The sequence below is a fragment of the Amblyomma americanum genome, chromosome 7 (assembly GCF_052857255.1).
Source record: "Amblyomma americanum isolate KBUSLIRL-KWMA chromosome 7, ASM5285725v1, whole genome shotgun sequence".
NCBI classification, from domain to species: Eukaryota; Metazoa; Arthropoda; class Arachnida; order Ixodida; family Ixodidae; genus Amblyomma; species Amblyomma americanum.
This window is the reverse complement of record NC_135503.1, coordinates 137,818,436-137,834,373: the sequence shown is the minus strand read 5'-3', so window position 1 is coordinate 137,834,373 and position 15,938 is coordinate 137,818,436. Positions and strand designations below refer to the sequence as shown.

Below are 15,938 nucleotides of genomic sequence, written 5' to 3'. Positions count from 1 at the left end.
CGCCTAAAGAGTTAAATTGTTACGGGTCATTAAGGCAATTTATTTCTACATTTTTTTGTTTAGATTGAAATGAGCCTGTAGTCAAAGACCTGCCATCTGGAGCTATTCTAATTATATTGTTATTGAAATATATGGCCATCCAGAAATGTGAATTTTTTCCAAGCACCATAAATATGAAGTATAGTAGAGGACGTTATAGCTCACAAAATTCGGGATATTTACTCATCCAGATAAAAACAACATAGCTCCACAGTTCACTTCTTCCTGATTTCAACGGCACAAAATTAATTGAAATTGAACCATAAAAACGTAATACAAACTTCTGTAAGGTTACAATTGCTTAGAGCGTATTGAACTTTAGAGCGCATTGATTCCAAATATGGCCATTTAGCAAAATCAGAAGTTTCGCATTTTTTATCATTTCAAGGCCCACGTCTCCTCTTAAGAAGGAAGTTGAGATCCACAGTGCGGAAAATATTAATTTTTCCAATGGCCGTGACTTCTATTACACGCACACACTACGAAAATCAAGGCTTTCAGATTAGCGAGCATTGAGACCTTCAACAAGTAATAAAGACGGTATGCAGTGGCTTGTTGAGAGATATCTATACTGGCCGAGATCCGTTTTTTTGTGCTATCGGTTTTCCTGCACGGATCTGCAGTGTTTTCAAACACAAATAAATGTGCTGGCCTGCAGTATGGTTTCCTCCGAAGTTACGTACGGAAATGACAAAGCGTGGCCAAATTTGTTGCCAAACTGTTGTCGTACTTTTCATTGTTGGCAGAAGAGCGATGTCTGCTGGCAGCGTTGTGTTCCAATGGAGCCGTTGCTCCATTAGAGAGCAACAGATCAAATTCCCCAAGTATTAACTGATACATCTGAAATTTTACTGCACTCTTAAGTACGCATGCAAAATGACGCTGTAACTTAATTTTTATGTGTCGGGAATGCAAAATTGAAAGTGGACAAATGTGTTTGCGGTCTTTTTAGGTTGCCCGGTCAATGAACGTTTCATTTTGGACGCTTTCCTGCGTTCGTAATCTTTCAGGAACCGGTGCCAGCATTCCTCCTGGAGTCTTTGATGTGAAATACATGGAATGTGCACTTCTAAAAAATGGTTCCGTTTATTTCACATCAGTAGCGGATTGATTCCCGTCGTGTCTACAAAAAATTTGGTGATGTTGGAGTGTGGTGAAATCCGCGTCATTGCACGAGCTGGTGTCTCTAGAGGTTGCAGCAGCTACATGCTATTTGCTCATTCATAGCTTGCTCACCTACGTACAAGACATTTCCCTTCGTGCTTTCCTCTTCAATCTGCAGGAAAGTTTTACTACGACAAAAAGCTGCTCGCGCGCACAACACTTGACGGCATGGCCGCCAAGATTCCAGCGGTAAACGCTACTTCCGGAAAAGACAGCGACGCAAGTCAGCGGGTCCTCAGCCTTAATGATTCAAACGCTCCGAGGCACTTCGTGTACTTCCTGTTCGATGCCTCCGCGAGCATCGGGCCGACGAACTTCCAGACGGGCATCAACCTAGCGAAGGCGATAACGCGAAAGGTACACACATTTCCTTGCCAGATCTTTACTCCAGTCACTTCAGGGAAGAACTGGTGTCACCTTCATGTTTCTGCGAGAGTTTGGGCGCATATATATGTGCTAATGAATACTGATTTCACATTTTCTTCATCAAGCTTCTGTGCTTATCTTAGCCCCGTCTTAAGGTGCCGTGGTGGCTCAGTGGCTATGGCACTCGTCTGCTGACTTGAAAGACGCGGGTTCGATCCCGGCTACGGCGGTCAAATTTCGATGGAGGCGAAATTCTAGTCTCGTGTACTGTGCGATGTCAGTGCACGTTGAAACACCCCTGATGGCCGAAATTTCTGCAGCCCTACACTACGGCGTCCCACATAGCCTGACTCGCTTTGGGACGTCAAACACTATAAATCAACCTTAACCCCGTCTTAATCGCAGGCAGTTAGGCACTGTAAATACGGCAAGAGATACTGTGCTATTAGATTATTATGGCAGAGCACGATTCAGCATAACACCAATGTGCTAACTACAGAAACCCTAATCGTGATGTGTAGAGCCCGAACAGTAATACGGTATTTTCTCTGTAATTCTTATTATTCATTTCATTTCATTTATTCATACTGTCAGCCCTGGGCGGGCTATTACAGGAGTGGAAATCAAACTTGAAACAGAAAAAGAACACATTAAACAAACACTGAGATCAACACTAAATTTCATACATAATTGTGTTTGCCACTTGAACAAAACGAAAACATTGTCATAGAAATCAAGCAGAACATAAAATATTGTGCAGTTTATCTAAAAATTCGCTTAGTGATTGTGACGTGACAAGATAAGAAAGAAAGTACTTATCCTGAAATGAGCAAATATTTGCGTATACGGAGCATTCAGGTGTTGACCAGATAGTCTGGTAGTCTTCGCGTGGAATTTTGGTGCATGTTCAGACAGGTTCAATGACAAAAAGGGAGTACGAGGAAAAGCTGTCCAATAGATGCTTGATGAAGTCCGGCGCCATTTGATACGTACGCCAGCATTCACAATATTAAAAACACTCCGAGTGGAGTGAAGTTTTCTAAAGCAAATATTCATCACGACCGAGATATCAGTGTCTAGATGGGAAAAAATGAAGAAAAATAAATGGTTAACAAATTTCAGTTCACGCGAAACAGCATGTAATCACTACATAACATGGAACGACGAAGTCACACGGAACACGTAAAATTTCAAAAAGATATGTGAATCAGCCAGTTGTGTTTAGCGCAGCAAACTAGCGAATTAAGAAACGGAGATACAATCCGGAAGATACATAATAATGGATACATGACTGGTAAATTTCGAGGAAAGTGAACCTGTAGTTTCGGTGCAAGCATCCACACGAACGCGAACAAGAGTGTAGAGAAGTGTCGTTGCGCAACCACTAAGGCTATATGCCCCAGAATTTTAAGAGCGTTAGCTTTTAGGCATCACGTTTCAAATTATCGTTGGGTCTGCTACTGCCCTGATATCACAGCGCCATCTGTGGCAGCAACAACTCATCACGTTTTGAGATTTCGTGAGGTCGGTTACCACACTGAGATCACAGCGCCATCTGTGGCAGCAACTAGAAAACAGCACATCTCGCATTGAGACTTGTAGCGCCATTTACAATAACATTGTAGAAACAACCACCGGCCGCGTGCCAATGATAACGTTACGGTGCATTATGGTTGATAGAGGTGGAACTATGTGGAACTAGGGTACAAAATAGAGGCATAGTTTCGGATTTTTGAATCCAAGATGGTGGCCATTAAAACAGCTAATCTGAGCCTAAAAAGTAACCTCGTATGGTAAGCAAAGCAGAATAACGATATGGATAAATATGAGAAATAGTTATACGTATGAACCGCGTATAAAGTAATCACAGCGGCTCTAACTGCGCATTTTGAGCATATTGTTAGTTTATGATTGTTTTTTTCATTCTGCTTGCCCTTTCAAGATGCTGAGATGGGCGAACCCTCATGAGGGTGTCCTCACCCCCTCACCTTATGAGGATTTCACTCGGTGAGGTGAGGGTGAGGAAGGATGAGCGCATGAAAATACGTGAGTACGAGGGTGAGGGAGGAAAGACATGGTGAGGTGAGGGCGAGGAAGGGATGACAGTGTGAGGTGAGGGCGAGGGAGGGAAGATATGATGAGGTGAGGGTAAGGGAGTGCAGAATTCACTGTTTGGGTGTGAGGGCGGTGGCCCGAACCGTACTCCGGGCTAACCCTTTTGTGTGTGCCTCCCGCTATGAATTTCCGTTTTAAAGCGCTCCTTCTTAGTGTTAAGATCCCGGGGAAGACAGTTTTTTCACTATGGAGGCACAAGAGGCGAACACGAAACGCGGGTGTAGCCGCGAAAAATGAAAATGACAAATGAAAGGCACCGTATACTGCACTAACAAGGGGCCACTAGCCGGACTTTGAGGCTGGCCGCTAGTCCAACGGGAACCATGGTACCACAATCAACATTAAATTTTCATTATTAGCCCCGAGTCTCTAGAATCATAAGAGTGTAGAGTAAAACACGCACAAATTATACATAGTAAGGCTGTTGAATTCTCAACTTCTAGGCCGCCTTTGCCGGACCGAAGTCCCATTTCAGCTCAGTGAAATTTCACACAGAATTGTCAGCAGCGCAAAAAATGCTTTTGAGAAATTCCGCTGTCAAATCAAAGTCTTTTGGCGCCATTGATGTGGATTTTTTTTATTCACGCTGTCAGTACTTCGGTACAGTCATATCTTCTTTCTATATTCTATTTTCTCTTGAACTGCGGTATAGGGAAGCGGCTCCGCAATATGGAGGACAAAGGCGACCACTAGTATTACCATGAAAATAAAGCAGCACCTTAACCACCTTGGTCTGAATCATCGCTCGCTCCCCCTTTCATTGTACGATGCACTAATAGAGAAAAAAAGTGGCAGTGCTCTCCAAATAACATCAACATCCCTTGCTTTATTTCTGTCCCTGGTAAGACCTGTGAACGCGTAATTGCGCGCCGGATTTTATGAACCAAATTTCTAGCAGACATGGTAGGTAACTGACACTAAGCGTTTGAGTAAGGCGTAGACGTGCAAGCAAAAAACTAAGTCCTGCTTCGCATGGCTTATCTTGGCTTTCTCTGCTGTTGCTCAGCCTGAACACGGTTACTTGGGTTGATATATCATATTATGTACGTTTGCGTGTTATTGCATCATTTTAGACTTGTGCCGCGATAGATTTGGTCATTCTCTACTTTCACAGTTCTTATTTCGCTCCAGGAGCAGAGGTGCAGCGGTTAAGCTACGCGCCACTGCCCTGCCATGGCAAGTGCTGCGGTTGGGCTTGTAAGACCTCTGTTGTTACTGAGGAATCTCTCGGGACTAATCATTAAATTGAAATTCCACGGTGGGCAATTTGCTCACAATCCGATGGGCAGCTTGTGATGACGCCACAAAGTCACGTAAGAAAGGTGGCCCATGTGCTAAAAGCAGGCTTCGGACAGACAGACAACAGCTTTTCGACTGACTGGAAGCGCTTCAGCACTAAAATGGCAACCACAGGAATCGTTCACTCCAGGCTCGGGGAGTTAGTGATTACTATTATTCAGCCCAAATGCTGCATTTCAGCGAGCTGTATAATTTTCAAGTTCCCTCAATAATGTTTTATTTTAAGCGACCGCATAAGAGCCTCAGTGAAGAGGCAAGGCGGCAACGCACGGGGGGAAGACACTAAAGAAATAAAATATTTTAAAGCTGGGGGAGCGAGATCCGGCGGTACTAAAAAATCATTTCCGCTGGCCGCTACTTGAGACCACTCCACCGTCGCCACACCTTTATTTAAGCATGGCATTTGTAAAATTGAAAACATATTCTATTTAAATTAACAAAATTATTTCCAAAGCTTTTAGGAAACGCCACGAAACACATCGCAAGAAGACAGCAACAGTGCAGTAGACGCGAGGTATAGACTGAGCCCATCACGAGGAAGGATTGCCGCTCCGGTTTTAAGTCGGTCGATTCATACACTTCTCTAATTTGAACACTCAGTTGGGAGAAATCCTAACCTCCTGCCTGAACAAACTGCCCAGCTCTCGAGCTGTGCTTGCAATGTCGTCGTCTTCGTCACGTAGCCACGTTCACGAGAGTTGTTGAAAATGCCAGTCTCTCACGCTGTAGTTTGAAAGCGTGGTCTTCATCATCTTCCATCCGTGCGCGTGGAAGCGTTATCAGGGGAGCATGTAGCAAACCGCATGAAATGGCGGGAGATAAGAAGCCGTGAAATTCAGAAGACCCAGTGCAATCGCAATGTCTTCGGGTAATGGTAATTAAGCGACGTATAATATTTCCTTCTTCTGAATCTATTCTGTGCTTAGTACTTATTGTAATTATCGTGGTAAACGCTACTGAATTGCTTTCTAAATACTCTTGGCGTACATTGGTTTTTGTGCACAGACAACAGCGCTCTGACGGATTTTAGCAGTCCATTTTAGCCCAGTGGGCACGGCAACAGCAAACGAGGCAGCATGCTGAGCAATCTTTTTTGCTTTGCTAACCTGGTTCATCATCATCATCATCTTCAGCCTGATTACACCCACTGCGGGGCATTGCCTCTAGACTATGTCTCTCCAATTAACGAATTAACGAGGTCATTTGACAGCTGCGCCCACCCTATGCCTGCGAACTTCTCAATCTTATCCACCCACCTCACCTTCTGCCGCCCCCTGCTCCGCTTGCCTTCTCTTGGAGTCCACTCCTCAAGGACCAGCGGTTACCTTGCCTTCGCATTACATGCCCTGCCCAAGCCGATTTTTTCCTCTTGATTTCGACTAGTATGTCATTAACACGCCTTTGTTCTCTCACCCACTCTGCCCTCTTCCGGTCTCTTACGTTACGCCTATCATTTTTCTTTCCATGGTTCGCTGCGTTGTCTTTCACTTGAGCAGAACCCTTCTCGTTATTCTCCACGTTTCTGCCCTGTTGGTGAGTACTGGTAAAAAACACCTGTTGTATGCTTTTCTTTTTAGAGATATTGGTAACCTGCTATTCATGATCAGAGAGAACCTGCCATATCCACTCCACCCCATTGTTATTCTTGTGGTTTTTTCAATCTCATGATCCGGATCGGTGGTCACTACCTGCCCTAAGTAGACATATTCATTTAGCAGTTCCAGCACCTCGCTACCACTCGTGAACTGCTTTTCTCTTGCTAGACTGTTTTGAACATTACTTTGGTTTTCTGGATGCTAATTTTTATACCCACCGTTCTGCTCTCCCTCTCTAAATCATTGATCATGCTTTGCAGTTCGTCTTCTGAGTGACTCAGCAAGGCAATGTCTTCGGCGAATCGCAGACTATTTATGTATTCTCCATTCACTGTTGTCCCCAACTCTTCCCAATTCAGGCCTCGGAATACCTCCTTTCCTGACGCCCTTCTTTATTGGCATTTTATTGCCGACTTTATGGAGGACTATGGTAGCTGTGCAGTTGCTATATATATCTTCCGGCATTTTAACATAAGGCTCTTCTGCACCCTGATTACGCAATGCCTGCATTACTGCTGAGGTTTCCACTGAGTCGAATGCTTTCTCGTAATCAGTGAAGGCTATATATAGCGGTTGGTTATATTTTACGCATTTTGCGCCGGTATCCTGTCGAACCGTCCTACCGCCTTCTACTGCGTACTCCGTAATGATAGCTATCAGATTATGATTCATTGTATGGACATTAAGATCATCTTCCTCAGTTAAGGCTGGATATCTGTTCTGCAGCGATATCCTGAATTCCTCTATTTTCCCTCTTGTCGCTAACTCGTTAATGGACTTCTTCACTAGCTTCTTTCATTCCCTCTTCAAGTGTAAGCTAATTCTAGACCTTACCATTCTGTGGTCGCTACAACGCACCTTTCCGAGAACGTCCACATCCTGAACGATGACAGGTTGAGCGCATAGTATGGAGTTCATTTCATTTTTATGCCCACTATTGGGGCTGTACGAGGTCCGCTTCCTGTTCTCTCGTTTGCAGAAGAAGGTATTCAAAATCCGTAAGTTGTTTCTTTCTGCGAACTCTACTAAAAAATCTCCTCTGCTATTCCTGGAACCTTTTCATTAGTCGCCTACCTCCTGGCACCAGCCTGCTTCTTGCCCACCTTCGCATTGTAGTCGCCCATCAGTACAGTGTACTGTGATTTTACTTTGTTCATTGCAGATTTCACGTCTTCATAGAAACTTTCAACGGCCTGGTCATTATGGCTGGACGTAGGCGCGTAGGCCTGCACCACCTTCAGCTTGTACCTAATATTGAGCCTAATTACGATAGCTGCCACCCTCTCGTTAATACCACAGAACACCTATACGTTGCCAGCTATATCCTGATTAATAAGGAATCCCACACCTAGTACTCCTCTATCCGCTAATCCGCGATAGCACAGTATGTGCCCGTCCTTTAGTAATCTATACGCTTTACCTGTCCTTGTAATTTCACTGAGCCCTTTGATATCCCATTTAATGCCCGCTACTTCCTCGAACAGCACTGCTAGGCTAGATTCAAGTAAGGTTCTAGCGTTCAACGCTCCCAGGTACAGACCCTGTGGCGGCCTGTCCGGAGGCAGAGATTCTTAGCACCCTTCACTGAATCACAGGTCTGACCTCCGCCTTGGTCAGTTGCTTCGCAGCCGCTGGGGAATGAGGGCTGAGATTAGTGATTCCAAATCTGCACATTGCTACAGGAGTGACGATCGCTTTCTAGGGCTGCTACCATGCCCACTGTGTATTCAGCGTTTCCTTTCTTGCGTGATTCCATTATCAAAGGATCGATTGTATTGTGGCGGTGCTGAAAGAAATCCTGGCACGGTTTAAAACAAATGCTATCGGAATTGTTAGAAGGCCAGAGCAAGATCAATTCAACAATGGAGGGCCTACAGGCGTATCAAAATATAACTGAGAATAACTTTCCGGTTTAACTCAGCGAACTGATGGCACTGAGAAACAGTCGTAAGGCCTAAATGTCTTAGCCACGAAGGCAAAAGACATGGAATCGGAAATATCGGAACTTCAGGAGCAGAGTAGTACAATTAGGAACCAGATAGACGATTTAGAAAAAAGAGGAAGGATAAATAACCTGATCATTTACATAATAAAACACCTTAGCTAGGAGACTAGTGAGGAATTAGAAAAGCGAGTAATTGATGGTGTTTTTTCGGGAACAAGGTTTTAGAGTGAGTGGTGTCGAAAGATGCCGCAGGGTAGGTAAAGCGGAAATAGATAATGCGCCACCAGTAGTTTTGAAGCTTCTCGATTTCTGTGAAAAAATTTCAATATTACGATCATACTATTGGCTCAAAAACACCAAAACCAGCTCAAGATCCAAACACCAGAAAGCTCAAAATCATTACCTGGGGATTTTTTCTATACGAGTTAGGGAATTACAGAAACAACAGTAGAAAAACTATGAAGATGAGGGGAAAGAGGGCGCCAAGCCTTAAAGGTTTACAGCTTTAATAGCGTACTGTATAGTTGGGATGAAACAAGAGCTCGTCGGTTTAGGCATAGAAAGAAATCAAACTGACTCCGGACTAAGAGATCCCATACGCTGAAAATACTAAATGTTAATTGCAGAAGTGTCATACACAAGACAACTGAGTTGGAGGCTCTTCTGCTTTTGCATGACCCTGAAATAGAGGTTTTGACAGAAACTTGCCTTAACAATACAGTGTTTGACAGTGATTTTTGACAGTGAACTGGCTACAGTTCGTATCGAAAGGATCGAGATTGTAGAGGTGGAGGTGTCAGCATTCGGTTTAAATCATCCCTGCGAATTTTACCAATGCCTGATGTACCTAATGTAGAGCGCATTTTTTGCACAACATACTATAGAAACGTTGAATATATTATTGGACCAATGTACAGACCCCCAAATCTACCGTTGCCGTATTAGACAAAGTGAAACAATATTTGTGCATGATGAATGCTAAACCCGATTATCGTATTATGCTGTCACGATGTTTTAATTTACCTGAAGTAGACTGCTCAGATTTTTCAGTTAAAAAGCGTGTTTTTTTAATGTGAAGCTATGTTGGACATTGCTTTTGCCTTCGAATTATTGAAAATTGTAGACGAAAAATATATTCCAGGGAAATTCTTAATCAGTGTTCGGCCTGTATTTAGTTAAAGCATCAATTACTGCCAAAACAAATGGACAGATAGTTGATAGAATATCGGACCACGTAACTGTACCATTCACTACTGCAGACGGCACTTTAGATAAGAAGCCAAAATATTCATGCTATCGAAACTTTTCTCGAGCTTTTCTCGAGTTACATTATAAGTATCTGGGACTGTTGATCCCTAATGACTTTACTTGGACTAAGCACTTTGACTACATAATGGCTAATGTTAATCGCAAGTTGTTCTTTCTGAGGAGAACTTTGAGATTTTCTACTCCTTCTGTCCGACTGCTCACATAGAAAGACGTAATTCTGCCGATACCAGACGCTCCGCGAGTGCTACTTTGGACAGTTAACAACTTGACACCCCACTCCAGTGCTAGTCAACATAGTGCTGTGCGCGTGTGTTTTTATTGCTTCATCATGAACTAATCACGCGTGCAGCCTGTACACATTTCTTATTGTGTAAATAGTTTCTGTATATTATCTCTCCCCCTATCCTCTCTTTGTGCCCCTCGCCTCTTTAATTTCATTTCTCCACTCTGGCTGTTATCCTTTATTTCCGTTGCCACAGCTGAAGTGCTTCATTATCTATTGCAGATGCCGGGGCCAGCAAAAATCTTACCTTCCTTTTTATTACTATTTTAATAAACCACTACTACTACTGCTACTACTACTGGATGATGCATGCGTTATTTCGGACACTTTCACTAAAACTCACAGTAATAAGATAGAAATCGTGCAACAAAAAGCAGCTCTCGCTACTGTGGTCTTTCCGAGAGAAATCCAAGTCGCAAAAGTTATTGTCATTCATAAAGGAGGCGACACGTAAAATTTATCAAATTACCGGCCCATCTCGATCCTGCCTGTGTTATCGAAGGTTTTAGAGAAAATTATGTGTTCCAGAATAATTAATTTTTAGATAAGCATGCTGTCCTGTCAGACGAACAGTTTGGCTATAGACCTAAAAAATCGACAGAGATAGCTTTGATTAAAGAAAAAGAAATAATAATTAAAGCCTTCGAGAAGAAACGCCTGGTCCTTGGCATTTATGTCGATTTTTCAAAAGCATTTGACTTTCTCACACATAATCTGCGGCTACAAAACCTGGAGCACTACGGAATTAGGGGAGCCACTTTGTCTCTGCTAAAATAATACTTAGCTAATCGCAGACAAATGGTTGCTCACAATACCAAGTTGTCGAGCATTGAACCACATCTCTTTGGTGTTCCCCGGGGCAGCATAATGGGTCCCTTATTATTCCTTGTTTACATCAATGACATCATTTTTACCCCTGCCGTTGACCTTGTGGCTTTGCTGACGATATTACATCACTATTGTCAGCTAGCACAGAAGCCGAAATATTTTCGCGAGCCATTAAGTTCCTAGAGTATCTTCACGAGTGATCAAGAAATAACAATCTGAAAGTGAATTGTGACAAGACGAAGGCCGTTTTATTCCGAGCAAGGAACAAAACTGTTCACGCCAACTTCACCCTATCACTCAGACGCAAAACAATTGCAATCGTGCCAAACATAAAATGCTTAGGAGTAATTTTCTCACAGTGTCTCACCTGGAACGAGCAGGTCAATCATATTCGGAAACAGCTAAATCGCTTCAACGGTTTTATTTGCCAAAATAGGGACACACTTCCGTCTCAAGTAAAGGTCCTTATGTATCAAGCATTCTTTTTCCCATCATTCACACACTGTCTCACAGTTTGGGAAACGACGACCCTGCCCAACATATCCACACTAATAACAGCACAAAAGCGGGCAATTAGAGTAATATCAAACGTATCGTGGCATACCCACACACATCCATGCTTTATTAAATTTGACATTCTAAAGATCACTTCTTTGTTTCCTTTCATATTGCTATCAATGTACAAAACTGCGGTTATTACTGACAATGAAACCACTCTATCGCTTCTAAAAATATCTCGCTATTCGACAGTGTATGATACCCGCTCTCATTTTCCTTGGTCATTGCCTCTTTGCCGCACCAAATACACTATGCAATCATTTTCTTTTATCCTTTCAAAATACCTGAACATTATAGAAAATAACAACATATCACTAAGAGATATCACAGTGAAGAGCCTAAAACATATTTTGTACCTTTTTGAAGACGTTTAGCTTGAACTTGCTCTGAACTGTAAACAAGATTATAACGCGGGTAAATTCTTCTTATGTTGTGCACTTGGGTGATGTGATGCTGTTGTTTTGAGTATTTATATTGCTTTTTGTTTTCACTGTGATGCTAAATGTTGAAATGCTGTATTTAATTCATGCTGACATTTTAGTTTTTGTTTTGACTGCCTCACCTGTAGCTGTCTTGTGAAAAACGGAGGCAAAACGCTTCCTCGGGAATGTGGGCGCAGGGTGCGTCTCAAACTGCATTGAAGCAGCTTTTTTCCCTGCTGTGATGACCCCCATAATGCGCAGGTCCACACGGGACGGAGAGGCAAAGAGACATCGTATGGCTCAGTTTAAACAAACAGATATATTAAATAATTATACATGATTAAGATTCAGAGGCTGGGGCGTCCGAGCTTACGTGCCGACGACTTCATGGGGGCGATGGAGTGGCTCCGGAGTTGGGCTCGAGCGGTTGCTGGCAGAAGCTGCACGCCTTCGGGCTTCGGCGCTGAAGGCCGTCTTGGCGAACGATGTCGTCCTGAGCGTTTGTCTTCCGTACTGCTTGTCGATTTTTATATCCTCTTCTCCACACTCCCTAGGGTGAGGACGCCCACGCCGGAGGGGAAGGAGGGGGGCTAGGGCTTTCACTTGGGCGCACAAACATACCACCGCACTTATGGTCTCGCCCCCCTCACGTGTTGAGTCCGAGGGAAAGAAGGTTGTCTTCGAGGTTGCGCATAGCGTCGGCTGTGGTAAGGCGCGCTCTGGCCCGCTGACAGTTCCCGCGGGTCACCGGCCGGGAAAGTGGTCCCTTGTCCTGGGATGTGCTCGGGAGGCCTCCCCTGGAACCGCCACGGCAATTGGGGAGGATAAAGCCCGTTTCTCCGCGGCGGCGGCGGCGGGTCCGGTTGGGTCCGGTTGGGCTTAAACCCCTTCGTTCTGGTCGTCACTCTCAAAGAGCATGGCTGTGTAATTGATGATGCCGCTGTCATCTGCGTCTCCGTCTACGCCGCGCCGTCGAACACAGAACCTCGTAGCACACACAAGGAACGTCACACTGCGTCCTCTCTCTCCCAGTGATACCTGTACCACTAAGAGCGAGAAATAAACTTCAGCTCACTTCATTTATGATATATCTGGACGTACGTCAGTGACGGAACTCTTAACTAAAGTGGACTTGCCCCCATTAACGCAAAGAAACCATGTGTCACGACTAAAATTCTATTTCAATTTATTAACGGCCATTATAAGACAGATCTTACGATAATAATTTGTTTTTCATCTTGTTGCGCCACCAGGCAAAGACATATCCGGAAAATACCGTCATTTACTACGCGTAATAACCGTTTAATGTTCTTCTTTTCCACAGGCAGTAATTGAACGAAATTTCCTAAACAATGACCGCGTTTCAAAATCATCTATGTCGACATTGCTTTTCCAGTATTGTTTGAAAATCTGTTGTGTATGATTATTTTCCAAAATTTTCAAGCTAAGTTATTATACTTTGTTCTTGTGTTGATTGCCTGTGTTATTACGGTGTGTTTTCTTATCTGTATCCCACCCTGCAAAAATTCACAGTGGGGATTGCAGTATAATCAAAATAAATATATATAGCAATGAAATGTTATAAGTGCAGGGCACATATATGCATGCAGTGCGTGCCAGAAGTAAAGGCAACGTGATATTTTAGGGCTGAACTCGTTACTGTCTCGGTTTTGTCTCACGTTTTAGCTCAAACAGCTCGCACACACGTACCCGCACAAACAATAGTGTCACGAAGTGGCGACTGCAGTCCGGAGAGCAGAAAGGCTGCGGAAATGGCGTCTAAACAAAACTCCTTATTTGGGCTGACCTCCGCCTACAATAGACTGAATCACACGGTGGCGGCGTAGCAACAAGCGTGCTCGGCGGTCGTCGAACAGAATACAAGTCGTCAGTCGTGCTCAATTGAAAGCTGATAGCGAACTTTCTAGATAAAGCGTGCAAAGTTACTAGAACATTCTGGTACAGCGTAGAATCAGCTCTGCCTGGATGCGATCAATCGAGATAAGTCTGGTAGCGTGTTGCATCGCAAACAAAGCGATAAAGCAGCGTGCCAGCAGCTTTGAAGAATGAACAAACACTGTAAAGGTTCGCGACAATAGTATAAGCATCTAGCCTCTCGTCCAATAGAGTCTTGAGGGCTTGTATTGCACGTTTATTACTCGGTAATATCTCCAAAAGTTTCAGACATGATAATATAACTGGAATATTAAAATGACTGTTAGTGAGGATAAGGGCGAGGGAGGGCCGACGATGTGAGGATGAGGGCGAGGGAGGGCCAGGAAATTTTTCGAACTGAGGACGAGGGCGAGGGAGGGACGGATAACTTTTCAAAATGAGGGCGAGGGTGAGAGAGGGCCATGGGTTCAAAAGTGAGGTTGAGGGCTTTGCCCACCTCTGTGACATTGCAACATGTAGACAGAAATACGCGACACATATCATTCTTGTTCTTTTCGTTCGCAGGATATGTCCGTTTTTGTTTATTATTCAAGCAGTTCAACTTTATGTTAACTCTGTTTTGCGTGCTGACTGCTTTCTTGCAAATTATTTACCATGCCGTTTAAAGCTCTCTCCCTAGCGAGAAATAGCATGATGACGCAGCTATTTGATGAATATATAAAAACATTCTTTTTATTTGCTGCAAACAATATTGCTGAGCTGGTTCGAGGTTGCGGTCCAGATACAAAAAGCCAAAGTCATTTAATGTTTCTTATGAGCTCAATTTCATCATTTAGTGGAGATTTGAGCTTTGCTTTAGGAGTGATGATAGTGTGTATTGGTGCAAAAAATATCGCTTATGTCGTGTTTCAAAAAATTTCCAGGACGTGATAATCCGACCAATCCTTAATCAACTGTGATGCTAGATTAGCCGTAGATATGATTTAGTTTGGGTGGTCTCTCTTAATTAAGATTGGGGTCACTTGTCACGTGGTGTCACGCTAGAAGTTTAATTAACATGACGAACATGCCGACAACGATATTTAAGATATGACAATAAAAGAGTACTAAAATCTGGTGTCGTAAACTGAACGATTTCAGTGGAAAATGCTGGCTCGAAATCATTTTTGTAGGTTTTCACCAACTTATCAGCCTGCTGTGCCAGAGAGGCCTCGCTCCCAACTTCTGTCAGCAACTTTAAGAATGCGAACCTTTCGCTGAATTAAGTTTAGGCAGCCTTTCGCACTCGCAAAGCAGAGCCTAGACTGCCAACTACAACATTGTATGTCTCTACGATAAACTTTTTTCTACCTTGCAGCGCACTATCGCTTTTTCCATCAGGGTGCTTACTCAAAACGATGCGTTTACCCTCATCCTGATAACTTTGATTGGTACTTAGCGCGCGTGCTCTCTCTTCGAAGGGATCAAAGAGAGGTCGCAAAAAATTATCAATGCCTTCTAGAGAGGTCAGCAGGTCTACATCAGTTGAAATGTCTAGGTCTGGTTTCTGAAGTGCTACGCTCGTTTTGTCAAAGAGCTCAAATATTTTACTCCAGAAAATCGCCAGGAATGCAGCCTCCATTTTGGTCATTTTTTTTAAGAGAAAGTGCCCTTCGTTCCTAGTGTCACCGTTTTCTTCCTCGTTCTTTGATATAGCTTCAAAGCAACACAAGCCCGCATAGAAATTTTTCAGAATAGCCTTACATGATTGAGCGTGTCTTGACCACCTGGTCTCAGAGAGAGTTTTCAAAACAAGCTGCTGGCCAGTTCCGCCCATGCTGTTCAAAAGATACCTCCATCGCTTAGGTGAGGTACCAAAGAACACATACAGTCTCTGTATTACAGTGAAAAATTTGACTGCCTCAAGGCAACTGTCAACGCTACACGTGCCAACTAAGTTAAGTGAATGACCAGCACACGGGACGTAGACTGCCAATTCGTTCAGGTGTTTGATTTGAGCTTGCATCCCTTTGTATTTTCCTGACATATTACTCGCATTATCATAAGCTTGGCCCCTACAATCGTCATTTGAGATGTCATTGGTTGTCAAGGGGGACATCACGGTATCGAAAAGTTACAAGTCGGTATGCGATTAGATTGAAACAAATCCAAGAAAGCGT

General features: G+C 43.5%; 1 protein-coding gene across 4 annotated transcripts in view; it reads left to right on the top strand.

Moving 5' to 3' along the window:
- The window catches only part of LOC144096606 (complement factor B-like), a 227,044-nt gene that overhangs the window by 84,720 nt on the left and 126,386 nt on the right, over positions 1–15,938 (top strand). For all 4 annotated transcript variants that reach the window (XM_077629415.1, XM_077629413.1, XM_077629416.1 and 1 more), the window contains one exon: positions 1,322–1,560. In XM_077629415.1, the coding sequence (XP_077485541.1) occupies positions 1,322–1,560 (239 nt within the window). The remainder of the gene's footprint in view (positions 1–1,321; positions 1,561–15,938) is intronic.